This window comes from Propithecus coquereli, unplaced genomic scaffold (assembly GCF_000956105.1).
Source record: "Propithecus coquereli isolate 6110/MARCELLA unplaced genomic scaffold, Pcoq_1.0 Scaffold27, whole genome shotgun sequence".
Lineage (NCBI taxonomy): Eukaryota > Metazoa > Chordata > Mammalia > Primates > Indriidae > Propithecus > Propithecus coquereli.
This window is the reverse complement of record NW_012148285.1, coordinates 909,749-925,106: the sequence shown is the minus strand read 5'-3', so window position 1 is coordinate 925,106 and position 15,358 is coordinate 909,749. Positions and strand designations below refer to the sequence as shown.

The 15,358-nt window shown below is 62.6% G+C and overlaps 1 protein-coding gene across 5 annotated transcripts in view; it reads right to left on the bottom strand.

Moving 5' to 3' along the window:
- The window catches only part of TSC2 (tuberous sclerosis 2), a 35,389-nt gene that overhangs the window by 5,461 nt on the left and 14,570 nt on the right, over nucleotides 1-15,358 (bottom strand). For 2 of the 5 annotated variants that reach the window (XM_012647644.1, XM_012647647.1), the window contains 15 exons: nucleotides 12,479-12,601; nucleotides 11,565-11,671; nucleotides 11,190-11,340; nucleotides 9,776-9,898; nucleotides 9,293-9,427; nucleotides 8,371-8,560; nucleotides 7,529-7,622; nucleotides 7,243-7,345; nucleotides 6,883-6,977; nucleotides 5,619-5,747; nucleotides 4,113-4,277; nucleotides 3,713-3,865; nucleotides 3,476-3,588; nucleotides 2,775-2,987; nucleotides 1,691-1,894 (listed from right to left, as the gene is read on the bottom strand). In XM_012647644.1, coding sequence (XP_012503098.1) covers nucleotides 1,691-1,894; nucleotides 2,775-2,987; nucleotides 3,476-3,588; nucleotides 3,713-3,865; nucleotides 4,113-4,277; nucleotides 5,619-5,747; nucleotides 6,883-6,977; nucleotides 7,243-7,345; nucleotides 7,529-7,622; nucleotides 8,371-8,560; nucleotides 9,293-9,427; nucleotides 9,776-9,898; nucleotides 11,190-11,340; nucleotides 11,565-11,671; nucleotides 12,479-12,601 — 2,098 coding nt within the window. Of the gene's footprint in view, nucleotides 1-966; nucleotides 1,036-1,690; nucleotides 1,895-2,774; nucleotides 2,988-3,475; nucleotides 3,589-3,712; nucleotides 3,866-4,112; nucleotides 4,278-5,618; nucleotides 5,748-6,882; nucleotides 6,978-7,242; nucleotides 7,346-7,528; nucleotides 7,623-8,370; nucleotides 8,561-9,292; nucleotides 9,428-9,775; nucleotides 9,899-11,189; nucleotides 11,341-11,564; nucleotides 11,672-12,478; nucleotides 12,602-15,358 lie in introns of all 5 variants that reach the window. The other 3 variants (XM_012647648.1, XM_012647645.1, XM_012647646.1) reach the window with 3 other exon arrangements.

The following is a 15,358-nucleotide window of genomic DNA, read 5'->3' as shown; positions in this document are numbered from 1 at the left end:
CCGGCTCTGCCCACCCGTGTCCACCTCTGCGCCTCCAGCAAGGCAGGTGGGCAAAGGCAAGACAGACTCCTTCCCCCAGGAGGAAGCCCCCAACCGAGACCAGCCCTCAGTAGCCGAGGACGGGGCTGAGTTTCTCCGCGACTTTGTACTCGCAGAAAAGGCTGCCGTGGGGAAGCCTGCGTGCCCGCGGCCCAGCGCAGGAGCTTGCCTTGCACGTCCAAGCCAGAACCGCAGCCAGGCGCACTCGGGGGGCGGGTGAGGTCCCAAAGCAGTGTTTCCTGTGCCAGCGTCAGAAGAGGGACCCAGGGGAGCAGCAGCCCAGGGTTATCGCAGCCGCGGATGCCCCACGCACGGCCCCTGGACGCTCGCGGCCCGTTAGCTGCCCGCCAGAGCCTAGCACACGGCCCTTCCTAACCGGCTCCTGCCCACATGGGGGGCCCGGCAGGGCAGGCCGCTGGGCAGGCGAAACCACACCCTGCCAGGGCCTGGGGGCACTGGGCAGAGGCCGTCTGCAGGGCCTTGGTCAGCCCGTGGTCAATGGCAGACGCCGTCCAACCTGTGGCTTCACGAGGCCAGTAACACGGCCAGAGACCAGGGTGAGGTCAGCTGGGTGGAGCCCCAGGGCCAGGCTCAACCCCGAACAGCCACCACCCACCGGCATCTGCAGCTTAGCTGATGTCACCAAGGGGCCTTGGGGCCACCCCGCCTCCTGCGGCCTGAAGAAGGGGCCGGGAGGGCGCGCCAGCTCAGGAACAGAGCTCTGCCGCGAGGGCGCAAGTCAAAGGGGCTCCCGTGGGCAGAGCGCAGGCGTCTGCGGATGTCCTCATGCGAGTCGCGCGCTCCCGAGAGCGACGAGAGGCTCAGATGGACCCGGGAGGTGGGTGGTGGGGACGATGGGAGCAGCGTCTATGGGCACAGTGGCGCTCTGCAGCAAACACTGCCTTCCTGAGAGAGACGCACGAATACCTGCCCAGGAAATGCTCCTGTGCAGCTTTCCTTGGCAACTGGACTGGTACAGGGAGGAGAAAGAGGCCACTGCAAGGGAAACCACGTGAGCGGCCACGTCAGCAGAAGGAGAGACTACACACAGGTCGAGCAGAGAGGACAGGCCCCGTGCCTGGAGAGGAGAGAGGGCAGGGACAGCGGCCGGCGGGGCGGGGCATGGGCCTAGCGCTACGAGCTGCTCAGGCGACCTCTGGCGAGGGAAGGGCCTCCCTCCTGCTCAGGAAGGATGGCTGGGCCTGTAAAGCACCATCTGCAGCAGGGAAGGGCCAGAGGGTGCGGCCTAGAAGGACAGCACCAAGCCAGGCCCGCGGGCACCAGAGCAGGCAGCAGGCTCAGGCACCCAGACCAGACCCAAGCGGGAAGTGAGGCTGCCTGCGGCGCCACTGGGCTCCCCACCGAGGGTGCTGAGCAAAGGCCGCCCAAGACTCTGCCTGTTCCAACACGCGCCCCGCAGCAGCCCGAGCGCGGGTGGGCAGGTACCGAGTCTCCAGAGAGGAGGGTCTTTCGGCAGCCCCTACAGGCCAGCCTCCTCCCAAATGCCCGAGGAGGACCGTGCCAAGGCAGACCCCCCAGCGGTGTGGGAGGCCTCAGTGGAACAGAACTGCACTGCCCCCGACGGGAGCGCGGACCTGTGGGGGCAGGGGACGGTGCCGCGAGCGCTGCCACAGGCCCGCCAAGCGCTCACCTGTGTTGGAGCGCGGGAGGAGAGGGGGCTTGGCCGTGCCAGCTGCCGGCACCGACAGGGACTTATACAGCGCCGTGTCCCGGTGCTCCTTGAAGCGCTCGGCCGCCATGAGGGCGTTAGACAGCTCCTGCAGGGGCATGTTGTTGATGTCCGAGGAGAAGGGGCTGAGCGGGTTCTCCAGGCTCATCAGCCAGCTGGTGTTCCCTGGCAGGGCAGCAGCATCTCAGGCCCACGCCCCCGCCAGCTGTCCCCTCGGGGCCCTCGCTGTCCACCATCCTCAACAGCTCACCCGGGCTAGGAGGGCAGGTGGGGCCAGGCCCTGATGCTCCCAACCAGACCCCTCGGGACCATGAGGTCAGAGCCAGCACTGCTCTGTCACCTACCCGCGACGGGTGCTGGGCACCCTGCGGCCCCAGATCAGCTCCTGCACTGAGGCCAGGCCTGAGGGAGGCATCTCAGAGTAGCAGCCTCTGCCACAGCCTCTCAGCCAGTCCCGACCCTCCCACTGCGTGGCCCACACCAGGCCCACAGCCCTTCCTGGGCTCCGGGCCTCAGCGGAGTCCTCCCTTTGCCTGAGATGCCCTGTAGTGGGCTGGGTCGCTGCCCCGACAATCCATGCGTCGGAGTGTTATCCCCAACACCTCACTTGGAGACTGGGCTTGAAAAAGGTAAGTAAGGTTAAATGAGGTCATTGTGGTGGGCTCTAACCCAGTAAGACTGGTGTCCCCATAAGAAGAGGAGATGAGAACACACACAGAGGGACGACCCGTGAGGACACGGCATCTACGAGCCAAGGAAAAAGGCATCAGGAGGAGCCAGCCCTGTGACACCTTGACCGTGGGCCTCCAGCCTGCAGACCGGGAGGACCGAGCTGTGGAGCATGAGTCTGGGTGCTCCGCACGGCGGCCGTGGCTCACCGGTTCGGGCTCCCACCTCGCACACCTTCCGCCAAAAGGCACCTCCCAAACTCCCCCGCGGGCCGAGTCTGTGGCTTCCTCCTTCGTGTCCGCAGCCCTGAGGGCGAGTGTCCTGCACTGGCCGCTCAGTGACGGGGGTGCAGGCGGGTGCGGGGCTGCCCCAGTACCTGTGGGCCTCCGGACCAAGATCTCCGCCCAGCCCTGGGTCAGCAGGGGCACACAGGCCGCCAGGGTCGCCTTCTCCTGCGTTGGAATCTGGGCCCCCGCTGAGGCCTTCTCAGGCTTTGAGGCTGATGCCGTCTGTGGTCCTGGAGAAGCCGGGCCACCCGGGAAGTGGGCAGCCGGCACATCCAGAGCACCAACACGAAGACCATGGCCCCCTGAGGAAGAGAGGGGAAGGGCTGGTGACCACCATGTGCCCAGTGCAAAGCCGCCAGCCTGGAGCTGGCCGCTCCACTGGGGCCTGGCAGGCTGTGCAGCACCCAGTTGGTCCAGTGGGAGCCAGAGCAGGTGGCGGCCCCTCCGTGGGCACAGACCTCTAACAGTGCTGGCCTCAGTGGGCCCGGGATCTGTCCCAGGGTCACCATGGCTCATCTGAGCTGGAGCAGAGAAAACCCCAGGGGTGAGCTGGGCTGGGGACTGGGGCTGCTGAGGGCTCCCAGGAAACACGAGCACCGAGGACAGGCCCTCAGCTGTGCAGAAGGGTCTGCCCGCCACATGGCCTGACACCTCCAGCACGGCCTGGAGACCTTGCCCTGGAGTTACGAGGAAGCTGGCCAGGGGCCCTTCTGAACACAGACTGACAGAGAAGCAGCCAGCGGGGGGCCCTGGGCGCCCATGAGGGAGGCAGGCTGGGGCCGAAGCTCACCCGACATGGAGCGGACCCGGTCCCGGGCCCCACGGGACACCTGCTGCCCGGCTTGGGACTCCAGCTTGGCTGGCGCCTCTTTCGCCTGCGTCATGAGCACGCTGGGGTCGGAGCTGAGAACAGAAGTGCCCGCGCGTGGGGTGAACGAGGGCCCCTGTGGCTCCAGGCCGGCAGGGCAGGGTCCCATGCGGCCCGGACGCAGGAAGGCCAGTGTCGAGGGAGGGAAGGTGCAGTCACCTTGACTCTGGGCCAGCCTGCAGCTCCCCCGAGTCCAGGCCGAGCAACGACCGGGTCCCAGTTCCCACGCTTGTTGTCACGGTGACAAGCTTATTGCCAACCAGCCAGGTCTTGGTCCTGCCGCCTGCCAGGAGGAACTCCCCCACAGGAGACCTGAAAGCAAAAGGAGGGTCCACTTCCAGCCCACTTCACCATAGCGCCCAGATGGGGGATCCTGACGCCCAGAGGCCCCCCAGCCTCGGGAGCCCAGAGCGGCCACAGCCCCAGCCCGCCTCGGGAAGGAGGCCCTGCCTGGCCCACTTGCCACCGCCATGTGGATAGGGTGCAGCCACAGAAGGAAAGCTGGACAGCTGTCCCTCCTGCCCCGCCCAGCTGTGGCTCTGCAGCGACAGGCTCGTACCTCTTGGGGACCGCCGTGAAGTTGGAGAACACGTATCGGGCCATCATGTCCAGGCACGTTTCTGTGAGCTCCAGGTGGAGATTTTTCAGGTTGTCATCAGCCTGGGCCATGGAGTTCTCATCTGCGGACCCCAGGCTGGCGCTAGTGAGGGACGTCTGTATCCTGCTGGAGGGAGAAGCCGAGACCAGGGTTAGGGCACCGGGCAGAGCCAGGCCTGCCACCTACCACCAAGGGGCCAAAGCTCAACACATGCACGGCTGACAGGACCTCGCTCAGAAAGACCCCACCAGGGCGCCACGGCCGGTCAAGCCGCAACTCTGCACGTCACGTGGACCACGTCAACCCAGAGAGCAGGGGAGACACCTCATGGGAAAGCCCCGGGCCACCGGTCGAAGCCAAGATTTAGGAGGCTGAAGAGACAGGACGTCCCTCTCACGGAAGCACACGGGAGAGCTAGGCCGTGGCCTCGTGGCAGAGCGATGGAGTCATGCAGACATGGAGACCACAGCAGACAGACCCAGATTGCATTCTGCCCCAGGGTGCCTCCCAGCAGGGACACGGAAGGTCTGGGCTTCGTGCGTGGCTCTCACCCTCACACCTGGGCAGGTGAGATGGGGCCACACCGAGCTCCACACCCACCCTAGTGAGCAGGGGAAGGGGCTATGCAGGTTTTATTCTGACATGTCACAACCCCTCTGCCATACTTTGCTCACGGTAAGGAAGTTGCTAGCCAAAGGCTGAGAGGAGAGCCTCACCGGCCACCTCCACCCTCCCCAGCCGTGGCCAGGTGCCAGGCGACAGAGACTGAGGTGAGGAGTGGACACTGGCACTGCAGGATGCCAGGCCTGGAAGGGGCTTCCGTGGGAGGAGACAGGGATCCCCTCTGCTGAGTGCCACCCGAGCTGGCAGGGACAACACACAGACTGGCAATGGCCAAGAGGCTGGTGCCTGAGAGTCCACACCTGCTCCCAGACACAGCCAGAAGTGGCCACGGCTGTGGCCTGGGGCCCAGGCCCACCCCTGAGGGTCCTGGCTCCTGCTCCAATGCCCTACACAAAAGCCCCTCTTCTCTGTCAGCCACAGCACAAACAGACCTTTCCTAGAAGGAAGCCCCAGAAGAAAATCCCTTCCAGAGACTACAGGAAGCCCAAGCCCAGAAGAGTGCATCTCCCCTGAGCTGCCTAAATTTGCGGAAGCCCCTGCCCTCCAGGACACACTGCAGGGGCTGCCTGGTGCCCAGCTGTCACAAGCAGCACCCCAGCAGGCGCCCAGGCCAGCCTCCGAGGACACCGTGCAGCCAACCCCTGCTCCCACAGGGCCCGGGGACAGAATGCAACCTTTCCACCCCTCGTCGCCGGGCTTCTGAGCCGGGCACCAGGCTGTCCTCTGCCCTGACCAGGGAGGGCACGGCCGGCAACAAGGTCATGCAAGCAGCCCCATGCACCGCCACCCGGTGCTCACGGGGCAATCTCCGGGTCCGTGCCCCCGCCCGCCACAGCCCGCTACCTGTGCACCGCATGGTCAGACACACTGATGCTGCGGCACCGGAAGGCCTCGGATGCACAGCTCTCCTTGGACTCTTTCACGGGTGGAGAGTTATTCAAGCCTTGTTTGGGGGGTCTGGCTATCCTCAAACTACCGGGTGAGGAAGGAAGCCCCGAGCCCCAGAGAGCCCAGCTCCCGGGAAGGGGAGAACAAGCCATTGGAGGGGTGAGGAGGAAAGGTCCCAGGCCACAGGGTCAGGATGGAGAGGTCCCACGGGTGAGGTGAGCAAAAGAGCCATGCCAAAGGACAGTTAGCAAGGGAAGAGACAGAAAACAAAATGCATAATAATACATCTGGTAAACACGGCTGAGAAAAAGGCTTCACGCATGATACCAAAACAAAAAGCATCAGTGCAAATTAAACGCGGTGGATCGCCCCACATGACAGATTCCAGGCTGTGCTGACCCGGCTCCCTGCCCCACCCCGCAGAAGGCCGGTGCCACCCAGCCCTGGGACCCGGGAGGTGCTCGGGCCTCAGTGGCCAGGCCCTGAGGGTCCCTGTGGAAGAGGCCAGTTCTGACGTCAACGACCAGGAATGCCGGAAACAAGTCTCTGGCTACTGAGGACCGAGCTCAGCTCTCGGCCCCCAAGACCTGAGAGAACAGCTTCTGAGTTTAGGTCATGCTAGAAAATGCCGTCTCCTCATCTGGGGAGAGTCAGAACAGCGTGGCGGGGGGGACAGCACTGGGAAGCCGTTCGAATGGCACGCAAACAAGAACACAGAAGCTGGGCTCAGCTCCTCCCTGAGGTTTGGCAGAAGCAGCTGTGATGGTGAAGCAGGGTGTGTCCCTGGTGAGTGACAGCTGAGGGCAGCTCTGGAGGAAGAGGGGCAGCCCCTGGGAGGCCGGGCCCACCACAGGGGCCACAGGACACAGGCTGGGAGTCCCCATGGCCCTGGTGTGACCCACACTCAGATGCCTGAAGCTAGCACCCCACCCCCCAACTGTACCAATCTGCGCTCGAGGCCCCAGGGGGCCAGCTCGGCCAGGGAGCGTGGGGTGCTGGCAGCGGTCGAAGGCCCTGCCCTGCCTCACAGACCCCAGGGCACCTGGGCGCAGGCACAGCCTGCGTGGGGACGCTCTCAGCCACGGGACCCATCTGCACTCGCTGGCCGGGAGCAGCTGGTCAGCCCAGGCCCTGCACGTACCACACTGTCCCAGGTCACAGCCCAGAGTCCTGCCCTACCCCGTGCCGGCACCGGGCACGCCCCAAGCAGGCCCCGTACCTTTTGGGCCTCTCGTTGAGACTGGTGCTCCGTGCTCTGAAGCTGTCCTTCTCAGGGGTGTCATCGAAAGACAGGAGGACGTTGGAGCGCAGGCCCTGGCGGCGTGGGGCAGACCTGAGCCGTGAGGGGCTATGGGGGCGGCGGTCCGGGACCTGCTGCGGGCCCAGGACGAGGCGGCAGCTCCGCGCCCCACACCGGCTTCGAGTCCGGCCCCAGCAGAGCCTCGGGTGCCACCAGCCCAGCACCAAACAACACCCCACTTCTCTCTGCCCGCTGCAGCCCAGGCCAGCCACACACAGCCGAGGGCAAAGCAGGTCCCAGGCCTAACTAGGGACCCGCTCCACTGGCCCCCAGGCCTACCTTAGTGATGAAAGGGACGAAGTCTTTCCGGAAGGGCAGGCGGCACCTGATGAACCACATGGCTATGACGTGGTGGGCCAGGCACACGATGTACTGGTTGAACCTGAGACGAGAGGGGCTGGCTCCATCCCGGCACCGGGACACGTTCCTGGGCAGGACGCGCACGGCAGAGGTGCCCGGACCGCAGCTGATGCTGGGCACGGAGGCCGCCGTGGCTTTCTGCCCCGAGAGGCCCAGCCTGGGCCGTGGCTGGGAGAGACAGGGCCTCCAGGGCGCCAGCACTTACTTGGAGGGGTTGGTGTACGGCAGGGAGATGGCAAACACGCTCGCGTACTGCTCCGCGGCGAAGTTCCTGTACAGGTGCGGCAGCCTGGCCAGAGCTGCAGCCACAGGGACAGCGGGTTAGGGGGACCCAGGACGGCCGAGCAAGGACAGGCCATGGCCGCGGCAGGGCTGGCATCGCCAGGGTCCTCTGCTGCATTTCTGAAAGCCAGCGCTGCCTCTCCGGGGAGGGGCTGTTGCGAAGGAGGGAGGGCCGTGGCCCCCAAACGTGACCTCGCGAGGCCTGGCCGAGGCTCCCCGTTACAGGGGCCAAACCAGCCGTGGCCTGCATCTGTGTGACCTCCAAGCTTCAAATGGGTTTTGCATTTTTGAAGGGTTGTAAACAAAATAAAAAGACAAAGTGACAGAGCCCGTGTGTGGCCCACAAAAAAATAAATGCTCTCCCGGCCCTTTACACAAAGCGCTGACCCAGCCCTCTTCTCTGCCGTCTGGACGCTCGCGGCCTGCTCCTGGCCAGGCGCACTGGGGCGTGGGGAGAAAGGGGCGGGTGGACTCTGAGCCCCTGAAAGTCATGACCCAAGAGGGGCACGGCAAACACAGAGCAGCCGGGGGGCCCCGTGCTGCATGTGCTCTGAGGGAAGGGAGGAGCCAGGCCAGGCCCAGGGCCCAGGAAGGAGAGCTATCGAGGCCGAGGGGCAGGAGGCACTAAGGCCCAGGTTCCCAAGAAGGCCCGAGAAGTCGCAAGACGTCAGAGAGGTCGGCAGAGGCTGTCGCAGGCAGGACACGGTCCCAGGCTCAGGGATCTACCACACACGCACGCACACATAGGCCGGGCCCCACACTCACTGGACAGGAACTCCAGCAACGGGACAGCCATGCTGGCCGTGGCCGAGATGTGTGTGAGCTTCACAACCAGGACAGGCAGCGCTTTTATGATGATGTCAGGCATCTCCACGCTGCAGACGGACAGGGCCACCACACACTGGCCGGCACAGCGGAAGATGAGGCCTTGCTCCAGGCAGTACACCATCTCGCGCTGCGGGACACAGGACATCTCAGGCCCCACGCACCGCCGGCAGGGACAGCCACTTTGGTGTGCCAGGCACCTCCCCAGGCCCTCGCCCACCCTGGTGTGCCCCCTGAGGTGGGGGCCCAAGGGACGGGAAGTCCAGCCTTAGCTTCTAGCACTGCCACTGTCAGAAGCCAGGTTTCACGGCAAAGACAGGCTCAAGCCTGAGTCTCAGCCCCGCTCCTGGCTGGCTGAGACCTTCAGTGGGCGCCTAACCTAAGACTTCAGTTCCCCATCGACGAGGGGAGCGGCCAGAGCTGTTGAAAGGCGACATCAAGAGTGACGGCAGCCGCTCGGGGTAAAGGGAAGAGATCTCTGTGCGCTTTCTGCACCTGGCAGAGGGAGATGAGCACCAGGGACCTGGGCCCAACGCCCACCCTGTGTCTCAAAACCAGCCCAGCTCGGCCAGCCAGCCTGGCCACCTACCCCAGAGCTGCATGGGTGGTGAGGAGAGAGGCACAGTCAAGGGCTGAGTTAAAGCCCAGATGCCCAAGGAGAACTCAGAAGCCTCGGGGGTGCAGACACCCACAGCTCCTGCTGGGCTGACCGGCAGGGGCCCAGCAGCTGCATAGGGGAGCAAAGCCAGCTCACACCCAACGGCTTATCAGCCGGTCTATGAAAAAATGCTGCCTCCTGTGGCTCAGGGGACAGGCTTCCAAACCCCAGGTACAGCGCACCTGTCCTTCTACCATCTCATACCTGTTTGCTTTTGTCCAGGTAGTTATGGTAAGAGATTAACGCTGTCAGCACCGGAACCACCGCCAAATGCAGGTCGGTTCTAGAGAACCCTTCCGGGGTGCCTCGGAGCCTCTCAAGGGTCTTTGGGCCTGAAAGCTAAAGACCAAGACCCAGACGTGGTCGCCCAGCGGCCCGAGAGTGCTGGGGAGGCCCAGGAAAGGAGGGTCCAGAGTCCTGGAGGCCTTCCCACCTCCGTTCTGGTAAGGGTCTGCCTTTCCAGGGAAAGGGAGAGCGCCCACCTAGTGACGCCCCAGAGAGAGGCAGACAGGGGACTCGACGCGAATGTCACGTGAGCGCATCAGGACGAGGGCAGACAGGGATGGCACACTCAGTGACGTGCCCCTGATTGGAGACCATCAATTTCTGTCCCACGTGCTGGGAGTGGGAGGGGAGGGGTCCCTGGTGCATTTGTGACCCACCCCAGCAGCCTCTGCTGGGCATTACCATGGCGCAGAGGGCGGAAGACAGCTGGTCGACACTGCAGGGAGAGGTGAAGATGAGGACCTTGTAGCGCAGGGACTCAGGCAGCTTGCTGAGGACCAGCTTCAGCACCTTCCAGTCGGTCTCCTGGAAGCAGAAGGAGGTCAGAGGGAGGACGGGGCCTTCTGGACCCTGGGGACAGAAGAGGGACGTTTGGCGTTTGTGGCCACAAGGCCTCTGGATCCTTGTGGGATCAGTACAGGGGGACGGGGCACCCCGGGTCTCTGTCCCTGCAACTGCAGGAGCGGACGCTGATCAAGGTTCACCCTGGACATGGGCGGCTGCCTCCAAAGGCCGGGCCCGGCGGGGGCCCAGCAGGCAGCCGATGCCACCTCCCTCTTCTTAGCCCAACTCTGGGCTGCCACATGCAGCCCGACCTCCCCTCATTCCCTCAGTGGTGACCTAGTAACCACCTGCCACCTGCACCACACCCAAGGGCTGCCTACAGCTGCCCACCCAGAGCACCGGCTGAATTTCTTCTGCTGAAATGAAGATGCAGCAGGAAAAAGCTATTATTAATGTAACAGCTGGAAAGGAAACAGCAGCAAGTACTTCTTCGACAACACACAAGCCCAGATACCTGCTCTAGAACCAAGGTCGACTCGAGGCCACGGCAACGGGACAGATGCAAGCCGTGGCCTCCAGAGCAGATCGCCACCCAGACGTGTCCCCGGTAGAGAGCAGCCCCTGCCCAGAGCCAAGCCAACGGCTTGAGTCCTAAAAGCTCTCCACGGACTGCACCCAACACACAGAGCTGAGATTCGGAGACTCCTGGGAGGTCTGTCTGCCCCTTCGCGCCAATACCACGTGTGCCCAGAGACCCCAGCCCTGCCTCCCGCCCAAGGCCTCGCCCTCACCCACTGCTGACCCCGACCCTGCCAGCCTGGGCCCTGCCTGCCTCCTGCTGCCCCACCCTGCACCTACCCTGCCTCTGGGCTTTGCTCACTCCTGCCCTGGAACCTTCCCCACCTTTCAAGACTAACCTCACTTGTCCCAGCAGGTGGTCCAACGAGACAGAATGCCACCCCCTTCCGGGCCACACAGCCTATGTGCGCCCTGCCCCTGCGTAGGAGGCACACCCTGGCCTACGGTCACAGGTATTTGCCCACACGTTTGAGTCTTCCTGCCGAAGCCACTCTGCAGAGGCAGGAATGCCTTCTCAGCTCCACGCCAGGGGCTGCACACAGCAGGTGCTTAATGCAGCTACAGAGCTGCTGTGGATCCTCGGGGCAAACCACCTGGAAATGAGCAGCACAGCTCCCCCGGTCGCCGGTGTAAGCGGCAGCAACGGTGTTTGTTCCAAGAAGCCGATGCCCTCGGGCAGCACCGATCAGGGCTCAGTGTGACCTAACGGAGCTTGAGACGCGGGCCCCCTCACCTGCTTCAAACACTGCAGCAGGACGCAGAAGAGCAGGGAGTAGGGCAGGTAGCCCAGCCGCACGGCGGGGCCGGCAGGCGCAGGGCCGGGCGGCCCAGTGGGAGGTGACAGGGGGCCACTGGCCTTCTTCTCAGAGCCTCTCTCAGGCTCCCTGCAGAAGTAAGTGAGAGAAGCAGCTGAGGTCGAGTCCCCTCAAGGGCCCTGCAGGGTCAGAACAGACATGGTCGCTGCCGGCCCCAGCCGCTTCGGAGACCACCCCTCAGGTACACACCCACCCTGGGGAAGGGCGGAGAGCACCCAGCTCCGCGACTGGCCCCGGTGAACCTGACGCCCCTTGAGCCTCACAGGCACCGGGCAGAGCCACCAGCCACGCACATGTAGTCGCAGAGGCAGTAGGGGCTGAATCTCACGACCCCATCCTTGTTGGGCAGGCCGAGGCGGTGCAGCGAGTCAGCCCGCAGCAGCATCAGGAAGTCGAAGGCCTGTACAGAAGAGAACCTTAAAATCCCACAGAGCCAGGAACATGCCTGGCCCAGGGCAGGCGGTGACACCAGGGCTCAGACCCGTGTGCCCAACACCGTGCAGCGCTGGGAAAGGCCACCTGCTAACGTGAGCAGGCCCCAACTTCCCCACACAGACCCTGGGTTCTGTGCTGGCAACACCAGGGGTCTAACTCCCAGGTGGGCAACCACAGCCTCCTCCCTCCGAGCCCACGGAGCCCCGACAGCCCCACAGCAGTGGGCCTGCACCAGGACGGAGGGGACGGGCACCTCGCTCCTCTGGCAGCAAGACACAGACCCAAATGCCAGAAAGCAGAGTTCTGCGCAGGGCCTGTCACTTCCTCCAGCTACAGACGGAACTGGGCTCTGCAAACGACAGGGGCCGCTGCACAGAGCGGAAGCCCTGGAGGGGCCGGGGCTTCCATCCGTGAACTCTGTTCAGCCTGGTGCCACCAGAGCAGCGTGCCCCGCCCTGCGCTCCTGGCCTTCTGCTGTGGGTCTCTGGCAGGTTCCGCAGACCAGGAGCCGAGGGGCATGTGCCACCCCGGAAGTCCACGTGCTTCCTTCCCTTCCCCCAACCCAGGCCACCATGGGCCTCAGTGACAAGCCACGGAGGCACATGAGCTGCGGGCAGAGGAAAGGGCAGCAGGTCCTCGGGAGGGGACAGTCTGCTGAAGGCCCCTCCCCGGGTCACTTGCAGCCTATCCAGCTTGCCGGCACCACATCCACCAAGACTGAGGCAGCTCGCTGCGCCCCCCAGGGAAGCCACCGCCCCCATGGCCGGCGCACCTGTAGCCGGATGCTGCTGGCGATGGGCAGCGTGTAACTGTGCTTGTAGTGCTGCTGGACGTGGCTGACAAGCGTCTTGTACACACGCACGGCGTGGCTGGCGGGCAGGGTGTACAGCTTGGTCTGCAGGAAGGGGCCTGATCACCACAGGGAGGGCGGCAGAGGCCAGCCGGGGAGACGGAACCTGTGCCCGGGGAGGGGAATGCCCAGGGAGGCCTCTCTGGAAGGCACTGGCAGCGTCTTCCAAGCTCCTCAAGGCACCACCTTCTCGCCCACCAAGTCCACCTCCTCACCCACCAATCCCACCCCGAAGGCTTCCTCTCTCCATAACAGCAAAAAACCAAAAACAACACCATGCCCATCTCATCAGCACGGAATGATCAATAAACTAGGAAAATCGGCCCAGTGGAACGCTACATAGCAACAGCCTAAACCAAGTGCACACGTGCGGAAAGCAAGCTCGAGGCGGGGGGGCAGGGCACGGTTCCCCAGGTGTGGGCTGCCATCCCCGCAGGAGTCCTCACGCCCCCATCCTTCCAAGGCCAAGGGCATCTCCCCAACAGGTGAGGCCATGGCGAGATCCCTCAGTGCTGCCAGCAACCTTGCAGGGGACTAGCGGGGGGACTGGGGGCTGTAGGGCCAAGCCAGGGAGAGGCAGGAGGGACCCAGCCGCAGCCCCAGGGACCCCTGTGGTACTCTGCACCCTGGAGGTAAGTAGTGATGCTTAAAAAACTTCATTCCTGCTATTCATTTTAAAGAAAAAAAGCTATTTTTCCTTGTCTCAAAAATCACAATATGAAAACATCATCCCTGCCTTGGGCAAGAAAACGGTGGGATGAGGGTTGGACACAGTGCGTGGGAGCACACAGGCCACTCCAGGAAGGGTACACGGGGACCCGGAGCAGCTACTGCTCCTCAGGGCCCTCTGGTTGGGAAGGAAGGAGGGAAGCGGACTTTTCACGGCATTTGGGCCGCTAACTCTCCACTGTCACGCATCGTCAGCCAGCACAGTCGACCCCGAACACAGGCTCGAACTATGTGGGTCCACGTATCCGTGGATTTTCTCCCGCCTCTGCCTCCTCCTCTTCCTCAGCCTACTCAACGTGAAGATGATGAGGATGAAGGCCTTTATGACGATCCACTTCCACTTTATGAATAGCACACACATTTTCTCTTCCTTGTGATTTTCTTAACATTTGCTTTCCTGGTCTTACTTTATCGTGAGAGCACAGCATGTCACACGCACAACACACGGCATGTGCTAACGGACTGTTTCTTATCCGTAAGGCTTCCAGTCGACAGTAAGCTGTCAGTAAAGTTTTGGGGGAGTCAAAACTTAGATGCAGGTTTTCAACTGCAAAAGAGATTGACACCCCTAACCTGTGTTGTTCAAGGGTGAAATGCATCATTTTTTAATTATAAACAAAGAAATGCAAAGAGCCAGGCCCAGGACCTTGCCTCAACTAGGACATAGTCCAGTTCTGTGGCCCTGGTCCCCCAGCTCCAGGGCTGCGTTTCCAAGTAAGGCCGAGGGAGCATCTCTCCCCACCTCCGCGGGAGCAGAAGGTTCCCAGCTCCTGCAGGCCACGGCCCACAGCCCGGCACGACCCTTCCCAACAAGTCAGGGCAGCAAAGCACACGGGGCTCTGGTGGGTGAGACACCGAGGACGTGCTGTCTGGCTTTTATCAAGTGTCACTTTGAACTTCCATGACAGGAAATAAAAATCCATCACATACAAACATTATAGGAAATTGTCCCACCGTGCGACATTTTACAAACTGGAAGTTTTTCAGCAAACTGATTCAAATATTACAGTTTACAAAATACCGACACTGGCAATCGCACGCAAGTGACACTGTGAGGCTTTGAAAATCAGTGACCAGGATGCGGTGGCCAAGAGAAGAGGCCAACTGCCACCCGAGGAAGAGGCAATGCGGGAGGTGAGGGGATGTGGCACCAGAAACCCCCCGAGCCAGCCGGTGGTGCCCCGGAGTACCTGAGCATGATGCTGGAACACCACTGGAGACAGAGAACACCTGCAAGTCACCCACCTGACCCGTGGAGAACTCTCGTGACTTAATGATAAAAAGACAAATGACCTAGTGAAATGCTGGGCAAGGGATCTGAACAGTCATTTCTCCAAAGACTCACAAATGGCCAACAGCACAAAAAAAGATGCTCAACATTGTCAGTCATCAGAGAAACAAAAACCAAAACCACAGTGAGACACCCACTAGGAGGGTTACAGTCAAGGAGACAGAAAATAGGCCGGCCGCAGTGGCTCACATCTATGATCCCGGCACTCTGGGAGGCCAAGGCGGGAGGATCTCTTGAGGTGAGGAGTTCGAGATCTGCCTGAGCAAGAGCGAGACTAAATTAGCCAGGTGTGGTGGCCCTTGCCTGTAGTCTCGGCTATTCAGGAGGCTGAGGCAGGAGGATCGCTTGAGCCCCAGAGTTGGAGGTTGCGGTGAGCTACGATGATGTTACCGCACTCTAGCCCAGGTGACAGAGTGAGACTCTGTCTCAAAAAAGAAAAAAAAAAAAATAAATGCCATGGAGAACAATTTCTCTCTGGTGGAGAAACCAGAACCCCACACACGGCCAGTGAGGGTGCAAGCGATGGCGCCGCTCTGCAGAGAACAGCCCGGCAGCTCCTCACAACGTCGCACGCAGACGCCCGAGACACCCGGCAACTCCACGCCTCAGCGCAGACCCACGAGGAACCAACACTTGAGCCCACACAGACGCTGCAAGGACGTTCACGGCGGCATTGTTCACAACAGCCAAAAGGTGGAAACAGCCCACAAGTCCATCAGCGGACGGATGCATCAACAAAATGTGGGCCATCCGTGCAATCGAGCGTCATCCAGCCATGGAAA